Source organism: Acomys russatus, chromosome 10 (assembly GCF_903995435.1).
Source record: "Acomys russatus chromosome 10, mAcoRus1.1, whole genome shotgun sequence".
NCBI classification, from domain to species: domain Eukaryota; kingdom Metazoa; phylum Chordata; class Mammalia; order Rodentia; family Muridae; genus Acomys; species Acomys russatus.
This window is the reverse complement of record NC_067146.1, coordinates 23,166,969-23,179,446: the sequence shown is the minus strand read 5'-3', so window position 1 is coordinate 23,179,446 and position 12,478 is coordinate 23,166,969. Positions and strand designations below refer to the sequence as shown.

Here is a 12,478-nt window from a genome sequence, read left to right as displayed (position 1 = left end):
GTCCCCTTCTGTCTAGGAAAGAGCTAAACTAAAGGCTGATCTGCAAGTATCTGGAGTCCTGAGTTGTCTTGAGGATGGTAGGAAAAGTCTGGAGGAACAAGGCACTGGAATTTTTGGATCCAGCCAGCTGCAGGTTGCTGGTCAAGCAGATGCTGAGATGCCAGGGGCACTTGGATTTGGCTGGCTTCTACCATCTTGGTATCAGGATCCTGTATGATCCTACTTTACAGCCAGTTTCCACTGAGCAACCAGTATGTTATGGTTTGGAGGTTGAGATGCTATCCCTGGATTCAGGAATTGCCTTTCAGGAAGCAGGAGGTATCCAAGGTCTGGTTGCTGGAGCTTCTCTGGAATCGAGGAATCCATTTTTGAGTAGTACCTTGCACTACTTCTGGACCTGGGAGAAGGCAGCACGGCACCTGGAGCTGTGTTACCACCTCACAGGATGTCCTTTCCCATCTTAGAAACACCAACTAAGGTGTTTTGGAGTCAAGTGCCAGGTTACCCACAGGATTCATTGTTTCTGATTTTCTGCCACTCAGATTCTATAGGCGCTCACCACCGACATATTGAGGATGCTGCATCTCTTTTTATTTCTTATTAGAAATTAAAATACTCCTTTACTTTTTTTGGCAGTAACCCCAAGTTTTCAGCTAGTTGGGTGAGGCATATTGACTCCTCTAGTTCACTTTTGTGCCATGAGTATGAAAACCACAAACTCACTCTATGTTCCTACTTTTTGAGCTTTGCAAGTCTAGAACTCTTTCCCTTCCTTAAACCTCTTTAATGTGCTGCTGGCTCAATACTATCTACTGTTGTTGCTAACTCCTCTATTCCTACAGATCATTTAAGTGCTACAAACAAAACAATAGCTTCCTTTTCCCTCAAGTCTACATCTCTCTTATTTCATAGCTGACAATTCTTTGCTGTCCTGGTCTTCACCTGTTTATCATCCACTTATATCTCAATGACTGAAATATAATTTCTTGTTTTGACCGTGTTTCCAGAACTGCATTAATGGGGGACACCAGAAACTCTTACTTATCAAACGTGACACCTTTTTGTATTTATCGCTTCACTGTTATTGGTTTCTTCATCTTGAAACCATTTCTTTGGTTTATGTACACTCTCTTTCCTGTATCTCCTAGATATAGTTGAACCTGAAATTCTAATTGAAATATTGATGAGAATTTTTGATGAGACCTATTGCTACTAAATATTTTTGTGCCTTGTTTTTTACTCTTGAAACTTCACAGGTGGAGAAACGGGCACCATGTGTATAAATGAAAAGCAGTAGAGGACCATAGGTTGTCTAGGCTTTATAGATGGGCTGCTATTAGCAAGATTTTTGGGGAACTCATGCTTCATATACTAAGACTTCCAAGCTCTTCATCAAATCTCAGTTGTATGTTCTTCCTCTGAAGTGATATAGAACCATATTTAGTTAAGGTAACTTATTAATAATGAGGATAGCCATTGATGAAATAAAAAGCTTTTACCTGAGTATTCAGTTTTTGTCTGTAGTTGAGCAAATGTCCTTGTCTGTAATTCATGGAATTTTTCTGTCTCAGAACAATTTGAAAATTAAAATTAAGGTGACACTGAAGACATACTTTATTCCAATACAAAAATTATACTTTTTCTTAATAGATAGCAGTGGCAATAGCCTAAAACTAGCCAACTGCTACTCTGGTAGTACTGAAAATAAAACTTTGTCAATACTATTTATTACCTATCCTTACTATAAAATGTAATCTTATTTTACTCTATTTTTGAAAACTTATAAACTACTAAATGAGTTCATTAGTTGGACATAACATATAATGATTGTTTTATGCCTTTTCTTTAAAAAATCCAAATAGGCTTTTCTTGTGTTAAATCACACAAAAAAAAGTCCACCCAATGTTGTTTCACCTTTCATTAGCATGTCTATTGGTGTTATTATTGTTCAGGTCTGTTTTAGGCAACCAGATTGTAGTAGTATTCTGGGTGTAGCTTCCCTGTCATTTCTAGGAGACATATCTCACAGCAGACTTTCTGGCCATCTTGCTCCTTTTTTCATGAGCTCCACCCCTTGACAAAGAACTACAGGCAACTGACAGAGTTGAGTTTCCCTAATTGGGGATCAGGGGGTCAGTCATGAAATGATATACACACAAGTGACACTAAATTGACTCATCAAGTTGTACGCATGTATGTATATATTCTATGCATATGTATCTATGTATTATGTCTTCTATGCATATATAAATATGTAAAAATAATATATAATAACCAAAGACAGGCTATGAATTTGAGAAGGAATGAGGAGGATGGCCAGGGGAGGGCTGCTGGGAGGAGACTTAGGAGGGGATAGAAGAAGGAAAGTGAAGCCAAAAATTATGTGCTTATATTATAATGTGAAAGGAAATCTTAAAAAATTTACCTGTTGTTCTAATTTATTTTTTGGTTGAAAGTTGCATATTGTGAAATCTTGTGTATATAAATGTATTCTAAGTGTTATACATCATTTGCTCATGCTTACCCTTACAATGCTCCAAAGAAACCTGGCATTTTTAATATATAAAAAGTAATATTTTCATAAAATGAAACTCTGCAGAGTGATTACATAGCAAACTCTCAAATTCTGCCAAATGCTTGTTTGAGCAGTTGGTACTGGAGAGACTTCACAAGGATTTGCCTCTTTTATCATGAATGTTAATCTCCTTGAACATACTTGTGGGATGGAAATATGAAAGGAAATAGAGCAACTATGACACTTGCACCTGCAGCTCATTGGTCTCATTTTCTTATTCCTTGCAGAGAATGGGACAGGGAGCAGGCTTCCAAACAGAATCCCCAGCTTATACATGCCCTTCGGCGATGCTTTTTCTGGAAATTCTTCTTCTATGGAATCTTGTTGTACCTAGGGGTAAGAATCTCACTTGTAAACATAGTGTAATATATTAATTATTAAAATAGAATCATTAGTTTTGTGATTATAGAAAGATGAAGGCAATCTTGCAAACAAAGGTTATAAAATTCCATTACAACTCTAAATAAAAAAAAAATCTAAAACTCTAGCAAATATAAGTGGAAAATTTTAAAATGCAGGTTTTAATTTGCAGTTCAAACTAAAATGGATTCAGAAAATAAATTACTTTTTAAAAAATTATGCTTTTTATAAATCCAGATTATAATGTGTTTATACTATATGAGATTACTGGAATCTTTATGTTTCTATATTCAAGAAGAAAATGTTTGAAGACAATGTTGTAACAATTGTAGGCCCCCTATAGTCAATTATATGGAGGAATGGTCATGGTATTTTGAAATTATATAGATAGACAGATAGATATATAAATAGATAGATATACTGAATAGTTTCCAAGAAGGTAGCAGAAAGTCTTAAATGTGGTAGTGAGGTACATTTAGAATGTATTTTGTCAGTACCCTAAGTTTTCATCAGTGTAAAGAGAGCAGCAGCCTGGAAACCTAGGCTTTGTGGTGTTTAAGGACTTTGGAAGTTCCCCAGATGCTCTCAAAAGTGACATGGGTATTGTTTTCTATATCATCTGAGCATTGCCTGTAAAAGAAGGTGACAAGTAGAAAATGTGTTGTCTGCTGGTAACAGCACCACACAGTACTGCTCTGGGGTATTGTGTTCCATTTGGGCTGCCTTGCAACTTGTTTCTTCAGGTCTTTACCTTTAGCTAACAGGGCTTTGGCATCTCCTCAAGTGCTGTGTGAACCCATATATAACCACACTACTTAAAGAAATTTATGTTATCCTGCTCAAGAAGAGTTCATTAAAATTTTATCTTGACAAAATTAACTATAATTAGGTTCAGAATATTTTCTAATGCTATTATCTTTTAGAGGAAAATTTTCTGGCCTTTCTAAGTCCACATAGGTATATATAAATATAAATATATGGATGTATAAATTTGTATTTCCTTATAAATTCATTAATGTATATTATATCATCATAAACACATCTATTAATACATACTATAATTAATGGAGCTATATATCTATGTGTGAAAGACAAGGCTATAGAAAAGAAATACATGCATAGAGAAATACAGAGATACATAGAAGAATGAATTGTCTTTTAAGGATATCTTTGAGGCCATTTTTATCAATGAGCACATTCAGCATTTGAAGCAATTTTTAGTCAAGGTCTACTAGTGAGTAGACATGAAGGACAGGGAAATAAAGCAAATGTGAAGAAGTGTTAAAACTTTTCAATATTAGAAATATCTAGCCATTCTGATGTGGAGAGTGGGATATGACTTTCTCATGTTCTCTGGTGCCTCACATTTGACCATGTCCCCTGGAGGGGGAGACCTGGTGGCACTCAGAGGAAGGACAGCAGGTTACGAAGAAGAGACTTGATACCCTATGAGCATATACAGGGGGAGGTAATCCCCCTCAGGAACAGTCATAGGGGAGGGGAATAAGGGGAAAATGGGGGGGGGGAGGGAAGAATGGGAAGATACAAAGGATGGGATAGCCATTGAGATGTAACAAGAATAGATTAATAAAAAAATAAAAAAAAAAGAAATATCTAGCCAAAAAAACCTGAAAGATATTCACAGTGTATTAGTTATATATGGACAAGTGATTTGAGGTGCTCCTGAGATAACATGAATGCTAGAATGGTTCTCTGGACCTGTCACAGCATTTGGAGCCAGAGATAACATATCTACTGTTGCCCAACGGAGTTATTGGTAAGGAAAGGCCTGATGGGAGAGAGCAGCTGAATGTGCAGAGAGAGAAGGCATGAGGAATACAGTGAACAGGACACAGTGGTACTGAAAGTGCTCTACTCCCTCCCTCCTTCCCTCCCTCCCTCCCTCTCTACTTCTCTTCTCCACCCCCACCCCTGGCAAGCAGAAAGTTTGACTGCGGCCACACAGTTCAAAGTTGTAAAACTGTTGAAAACTAGATCATATTTATTTCGGTAAGTATCATTTCCAAGGCATTTGATCTATTATTTTTAATTTAATTTTTTTAAGATTTGACATATACAAATTGTCCTTATATTAATAAAATATAGTGTATATTTCAATATATGTGTATAGTCTTTCATGATCAAACATGGGTAATTTAACATAAAATTACTCAACATTCATCATTTCTTTGTGGTGAGAACATCAAAAAGTTCTCCTGGCTATCTTGAGATATTTTTGCTAACTGTAGTCATCCTCCTGGAGCGTCTTTCCTCAGTCTGTATTTGTAGCTATTAACCGCACGTACTCAGCATCCTCACTCCTAGTACTTACTAGCCTCTGTTGTCTTTATTCTTTTTCCAACTCACTGTGAGAGTGGAAAAAAGTTCAGCTATTTTAATAAGCTACCCTGTCAAATAACTGATGCCATTGCTTTACTTTTTGTGGGTTCTCTCTTGACATACCTTGGTCCCATTAAATAAGTAGTGATTTTTTAAACTAATATAACACTTGTATAAATAAATATAGGGGAAAAAATTGGGAAGTTTTTATATTCTTGGTCTCTGTATCTCATAATAATTATGATGTAACAATTATTTAGTTGGTTTCAGTACTGATTTTGAAAAGCACTATAAAATGTGCCTTCATCTGTGAAAGGTTAAGAAAAAGGAAATACCATCACAAAGGACCTTATTTCTACAACAGTGATGCAGTGTTAAATCGTATTAGCTATGGTATGTCCTCATTAACTATGTACTGTTTTTTTCTTCATCTGACTCAGCAGCTAGACATAACATTGTCTTTAGTATTTAAGACTTCCAACACAGAAGAGCAATGGGCTATTAAAAACCTGAGTAGGAGAGTCAATTAAGGATAATCTGAGGGAAGCTAAGTAGAGGGAATCTCAGCATACCATTGACAGAATGATCATCAGAACATTTATTACTATAAGGATTCACATGTGTACAGTCAGAAGTATTCTTTGACTCCATGTTTCCATCACTGCATATTGGTAAATATTAGTTCAGCGTGTATCAGGCGTCTTCTTTCCTTTCTTAAAAAAAAAAAAAAAAAAAAAAAAAAAAATTTAACTCCTAGAAAGCTAAAGGGCAGAAAGAAAAAAGTTAAAAAGTACTCATAATGCCAGAGTTCTTATACTCCTCAGGCTATTATAAAGGACGATCTGTTTCTTGTATCTAGACAAAGACAGGCCTTTGAGTCTAATGTTTGGGGTAATTCTGTGCATGCATGGGCTCTGCCGTGGGCGCCGTAATTTCATGCATCCCTTCCATGTGAGTGCTTAGAAAATCTTCTAGAGGTCTGCAGTCTAGGATTCACTTCTCTCTCTTCTCTCTGTTCCATCCCTGGGAACCGAACCCTCCCCCCCCCCGTCCCCCCCACTTCCCCCCGCCCCCCCCACCCCGCTCCACCCCGCCCCCCCGCCCTTACCCCCCCCCCGCTCCTCCCCTCGCTCGCCCCCGCCCCTGGCTGCTTCTCTGGCTTCAGCTTCACTTGCACGCTGACCTCTCTGCCAGCTTGCTGTATCTCGTGTTTACCCCTTCTTGTAGAGCCTCAGTCCCTATGGTTTTCAATCAGTATGTCCTGCCAAGATCATGCATTCAGAACACTGAAGTTCACAGCATCCTTTTTGAAAAGCAAGGAACTTTTACTCCTCCTTACAGTGACCAGTATCCAACTCTAGATAATTTGATACTTCTCCCTCCATTTTCTATGGGACTATCTGCTTAATGAAAGGGAGGGAGAGCATTCTTTTACATAATGTGCAAGTCACCTTCCTCTTAGTGCACTGTGAATGTCTTTCTGTGTCAGTAGATGCTGTCTAGCTGATTAGTGAATCCTCTGCTCGTACTGTAATTCATGGAATAACTTCCAAGTTATTGAATGTTTAAATTCTTTCCAACTTATGGCTAGTGAAAGTAGTCCTTCAAAATACATCCAAGTAGATAAAATCTAAATCTTGGTGTGACTTCTAGATTTGAGGTGTACAATTATAGCTAGAAAATATGTAATTTTTCTGGTACTACAGTGAGAAAGTTGAGTCTTTACCACCAATAGATAATATCATCTTTAAATTGCTATATTTCTAGATGAAAAGAACACATCATTATTATTACCAGCATTATTTTTGGTTCTTAATAAGTTTAAAATGTTTTATATAATCATTATAAATTAACATTTCTGTTTGTGAATTGTCTTTTTATTCTGTTCTTTTTGGGGGGTCTGGCTATCTGCTTGCTAGCCTTTCACAGGCCTTATAACTTATTATAATCGTTTTAATTTTTTTTTTTTTTGACGTAATGTCTTACTATGTAACCCTGGTTAGCCTGGCTTCTTTAGAATTCTCTCTGTAGTCCCGACTGGTCTGAACTCATAGAGAACCACCTGATCCTGCCTCTTCAGCACCAAAATAAAGGCATGTGCCACCACACATGACACATTTTAATTTTATTTGTTTTATTTTTTGTTTCTTTGAGTTGGGGTTTCTCTGTGCAGCATTGGCTGTCCTGGACTTGCTTTGTAGACCAGTTTGGCCTTGAATTCATAGAGATCGACCATCTCTGTTTCTGTGAATGCTAGGAATACAGGCGTGCACTAATGTTTGTGTTTTAAAACTATTATAATTTTAAATTGCTGCATAACCTGTATAATCTTTTTTGTTTTGTTTTATGCTTTTGTTTCAGAGTTGTATAAAACTCAAATATTATGTAAGTTGCAAGTACCTTTCGTTTTATTTTCATTTGATTATTTTAAAATTTGCTTATTTATGGGTGTATATGTGCACCTGCATGGCTATGGCTTACCAGATGTGGGCAGGTACCACAGAGGTCAGAGGAGCACATTGTGTCCACTGGGACTGCCATTACAGACAGTGGTAAACTGCTTTATGTAGGTGCTGGGAACCAAACTCCAAACTTTAGTCCTCTGCAAAAAGAATGTCCCTTAATCATAGAGCCAGCTCTCTAGCCCCTGTCTTTTCTTCATTATGTCATATTTTACATTTAAATATCTAACTCAATATATAAAATTTAAAAGCATGGATCCTGTTTTTCCATTGGTTACTGGATAACTTTACTTTCTGCACTGAATTAAGTGTCATGCATTATATCTTAAATTATTATATATATTTGGACCTTTTCCTGGAGTTTCCAGATATATCAGTATACGTTCTTTGTATACTATGTCATGTGATGTGTAGGTTTATAGTTTGATATCTAGTAACTTAAGATTTCAGGGTTTTATTCTGCAAAGGATTTCCATTAGTATTTATTACTAAATGAAATTTAGAATAATCTTGTTTATTGATTTAACAAATAATTACTACTTAGGTACCCTTAGTAGGTATTGCATGTGCCATAACTTTTGCAGCAATATAAATAGATAGCCACAGTCCTTGTGCTAATTTATTTATTTTTAAAATATACTAAAATTTTTATATGATTACATTAATCTTATAAAATATATGGGGAAGCATTATATTTGCAATATTTAGTTTTTCTTAGTTCAGTTAGTTTTAAATGTACTGGTTTCTGGAGTCAATCACATTCCATTTTAGAATGGGTGCTTTTTGTCTTTTATTTATAATATTTATAGCAATCATTTTTCTTAAGTTACCTTAATAACTTAGTAAAGAACTTTTGGAAAAGTGTTAAGGGGCCACAAAAGCCAGTATTACTTTGCTTTCTCGACTCTAGCACTTGTGTTTATCAACTATGGCTCTGATTCCTGATTCTAAAGGAAACCCTTTCTTAGGTTAACAAGCAGTGTTTGTCTTGGCTAGACCTTTTACCAGATACAGATGTTATTTATCAAATTAATTAGTGTATTGTTACTGTGACACTCACAGGTTGTTCAAGGGTATATTGGTATTCTTTTAGTAGATTTCTCGGTCCCACCAGCCCTAATATTGAAGAGGTAAAACATATAAAACATGCTTAAAACAAGTGACGGTGATGACACTGTTGGTTAGGGGCTGCACAATGCATAACAAGGAACTCTTAAACCTCACATGCTAGGCAAGCACCCCGCTCCTGAGCTAAATCTCCAGGCCCACAACATGTTGTCTTTCATTTGTTTCTTTCTTTGTTTTTAAGTATAATGATAAAGTCCATATATTTATATGGACTAGCTGCAAGCCTGAGTCTGCCCTTCTCTTTTTATCTGAACTTTCCCTTATGGACTAGATATTCACTCAACACAGACTTACCTGTCATCTCTAGAAACATCCGATTTTATTTGCTAGGCACAATGGAAGCAGTTTAAGGATATGCATGTATCTACAGTGACTTTCTAGAGGTATATCTACTAAGATGTGCATTCAAACTTCCCTTGGTAGACTGCTCTGAGACCTAAATTATTCCCACAACGAGTACAATCCCTTTAGCTTACCCAGATGACAGATGGTTCTTTGGCTGAAAGGAAGTATGTGGATACTGGCCTAGAATTCATGATCCTCCTTTTGCGGCCTCACAAGATAGGATTATGGTTATGTGTCAAAACTCCTGGCCCCAAATGGTCTTTTGAACTCACACTGTTCAGTTCTGTATCTCTCTTAGCAGGAGAAAACATCTGTAGTCATGAAAGTAAATGAACCAGTATAATTACCTAAGGTGTTACTGAGTCTCTGCATAGTACTCCAAGACTCAGGTCATATTTCCAAGGATGATGTTATAGGAGAGAACCTTCTGTATTACCGGTGTTTACCAATGAGAAGAACTGCCCAAACAATACAGAAGTCATGCACTTTAGGAGGAGTTGGGGGAGGAAGACGGGGCATGGATGGGGTTGGAAGTGAGGGAGAGAGTATTAGAAGTGATATGTGATATATGTGTGTATACCATATTCACGTCTTAAATTCTCAACAATGAATGTAAAAAAGGAAATTGAGTTTTATAGTCTTGAATTTTAGTGTTCATATTGTCTTAAACATTGGCACTAAGTTTCTTTTATTTTCTAAGGGAACCAAATAAGAAAATTATATGTTGATTTATGCCAGATAAAATTATTAAAATATTTAATTGAATGTTATTTTATTTAAAATAGATTTACATGATTTTCCATAGGATACAGTTTTGTTGTGTGTACTATTTCATGTTGTGAAAATGAACTTTTATTTTTAAAAACAATCTGAGCAACAAAGGACATGCAGCTTTCATGTACAGTGGTGGTTTTTGAAAAGCACTGTGCTTTATAGATTAAGCTAGGTATTGGTTACCATTGTTTTTTTCACATAAAAAATTCAGGTGGATTTATGAATGGTTCCACTGTAAATATTAGAGAACATGATACATAAAAGAGATTAGGGAAATGATAGAAGGAGAGAGGCTAGAAATGCTGGTTTTGTCCTTGAGTGATAACAGCATTCTGTGATAGTGAGAGTCATGCCATGGTCTATAAATTGTCCTGTCACTGAAGTGTTCAGCAAAGAAACACGCTGTATCATACAGTGTGAATATGTGTTCCTCCAGAGTGAGACTACCAGTGTCTGTGTGAAACGGCTTGTGTTATTGTTCAAAAGATGAATATGTCCTGAGTCAGGGTGAGGTCTAACTCAGTAGCAGCAATATGTAAAGTAGGTGTTTCATTCCAGATAATTCAAGTTATATTCAGTGTGTTAAATTGCAATCAAATAAACAAGTAATACTGTAATAACGATTGTAGGTTGTAGAGAACTGTAATGGATATTCAACCTCAGCAGAGAGTTTAGTTCAAACTAGTCAACGGAAGAAAAACATATAAGCTTATAACTTATAACTTGAGGAATCCTGTTAAAACAAAGGTTTTTAAATATTTATTATTACTCAGAATGCTCTTTGTACTTTTTCATAAGCAAGAATTATTTTAGCAAGAATTATTAGTAGAAATAGTCATATACATATATATTTGCAATGTGATACTTAATATAATTTCTAACCTGACAGTGTACTTCAGGTGAAGTGGCTTTCACCTTACAAAACAACCAACCTTAAAATGGCTTAAAAATAAAAACACACATTTGTCTCTGTGCATGGTAGACAGTGATTCTAGCAAATGTGGTAACTGTATGAAATGTGTAAAGATAAACATTAAAAAATGCTTTTAGGTTACACAACAAAAAGTACATTATGAGAACCGTTATATGACATTTAAAAAATCACATGTGGGCTGTATCACCCTGAATGTGCCTATTTAGTCTCTAATATAATTCTACATCTAAGTATGTTAAAGATGTTTAGCTATATAATAAAAATATAAAGCATATATAAAATTATATTTATTAAGACAGACTCATCTTTTGGGATCGTAAGGCAGGTATTATTGGTACTTGAGATTCTGGAAAAGCCATTGTAGAGAAGAATAATAAGCAAATTAAGGGTAAGAGCTGGGAGTGCTGGGAGTGCTGGGAGTGCTGGCTTGTGCCAGTCGGGCTTACAGACACATGGGAAATGCAGCCACTTTTTAAAGCATCACATCTGTCTTAATCTTGCAGAATTTAGCCTTTGGTTTATATTATACTAAGTCATTATAAAATAAAAATTTGGAGGAACATTTTTTTCCTAATTTAAATATCTAGCTGTTTAGCTGGATAGATAAGATTTAGAGTTCCTGAGTTCAAATCTGTCCATGTCCATTTAGAAGGGATGATGAATTGGATGAACAGCATGGTGGGTAATCAATTTTGGACTATTGAAAAGTTGACAGGTTTGTTGGAAACTGGACCACAGAAGAGTGCTCTAGCATACACCATACCCAACACTGGCAAAGGGAAAGCACTGTATCCAAAGTGGCTGGTTTTGGGTACCACCGGCGCTGGCACGCTTTTCTTCCTGAACACAGCACCACTGCTCAAAGGGGTTTGGAATTTTTTTTTTTAATTTCTTTGTGTTTTGGTTTCTTTGGCCTCCTTTTCTTCATCTGCATAGTGAAAACAGTACCTATAGTGATAGAAAGTGGTTATGAAATCAACTTGGACATATTGTAGAAAGTGTTTAGTGACATGTAGGTGATACTGTCATGCCATTTCGCCATGTACACCTTTATGATGTAGTCACTATTGTAGTCACTATTCCTGAACACCTCATATAAACATGTCTCTAAGCTTCTGCTGCTGTAAACTAATATATAAGTCTTATTTCAGAGTATAAACAAGTAGAGACTGCATCATCAGTTTCATAGATGGCTTGAGCATCTCGGTAAAGCTATTTTATATCCTCTGTAAAGATACATATTTTGTTCATAGCGAAGTTGTAAGGATATCAGGGAAATGAGATTTGATTTTTGTTTTCTCCTTCTGCAGGAAGTCACCAAGGCTATCCAGCCTGTCTTGCTAGGAAGAATCATAGCATCTTATGACCCAGATAACAAGGTGGAACGCTCTATTGCTATTTACCTAGGTGTAGGCTTGTGCCTTCTCTTCATCGCCAGGACGTTGCTTCTGCATCCAGCTATTTTTGGCCTTCATCGCATTGGAATGCAGATGAGAATTGCTATGTTTAGCTTGATTTATAAGAAGGTAATACTTTTTGGAGGGTTTTATTTGGTTGGTT

General features: G+C 36.2%; 1 protein-coding gene across 1 annotated transcript in view; it reads left to right on the top strand.

The window, feature by feature from the left end:
- Positions 1–12,478, top strand: part of Cftr (CF transmembrane conductance regulator) — a 145,743-nt gene that overhangs the window by 34,621 nt on the left and 98,644 nt on the right. The window contains exons 3-4 of the mRNA XM_051151883.1: positions 2,803–2,911; positions 12,229–12,444. Of these exons, the coding sequence (XP_051007840.1) occupies positions 2,803–2,911; positions 12,229–12,444 (325 nt within the window). The remainder of the gene's footprint in view (positions 1–2,802; positions 2,912–12,228; positions 12,445–12,478) is intronic.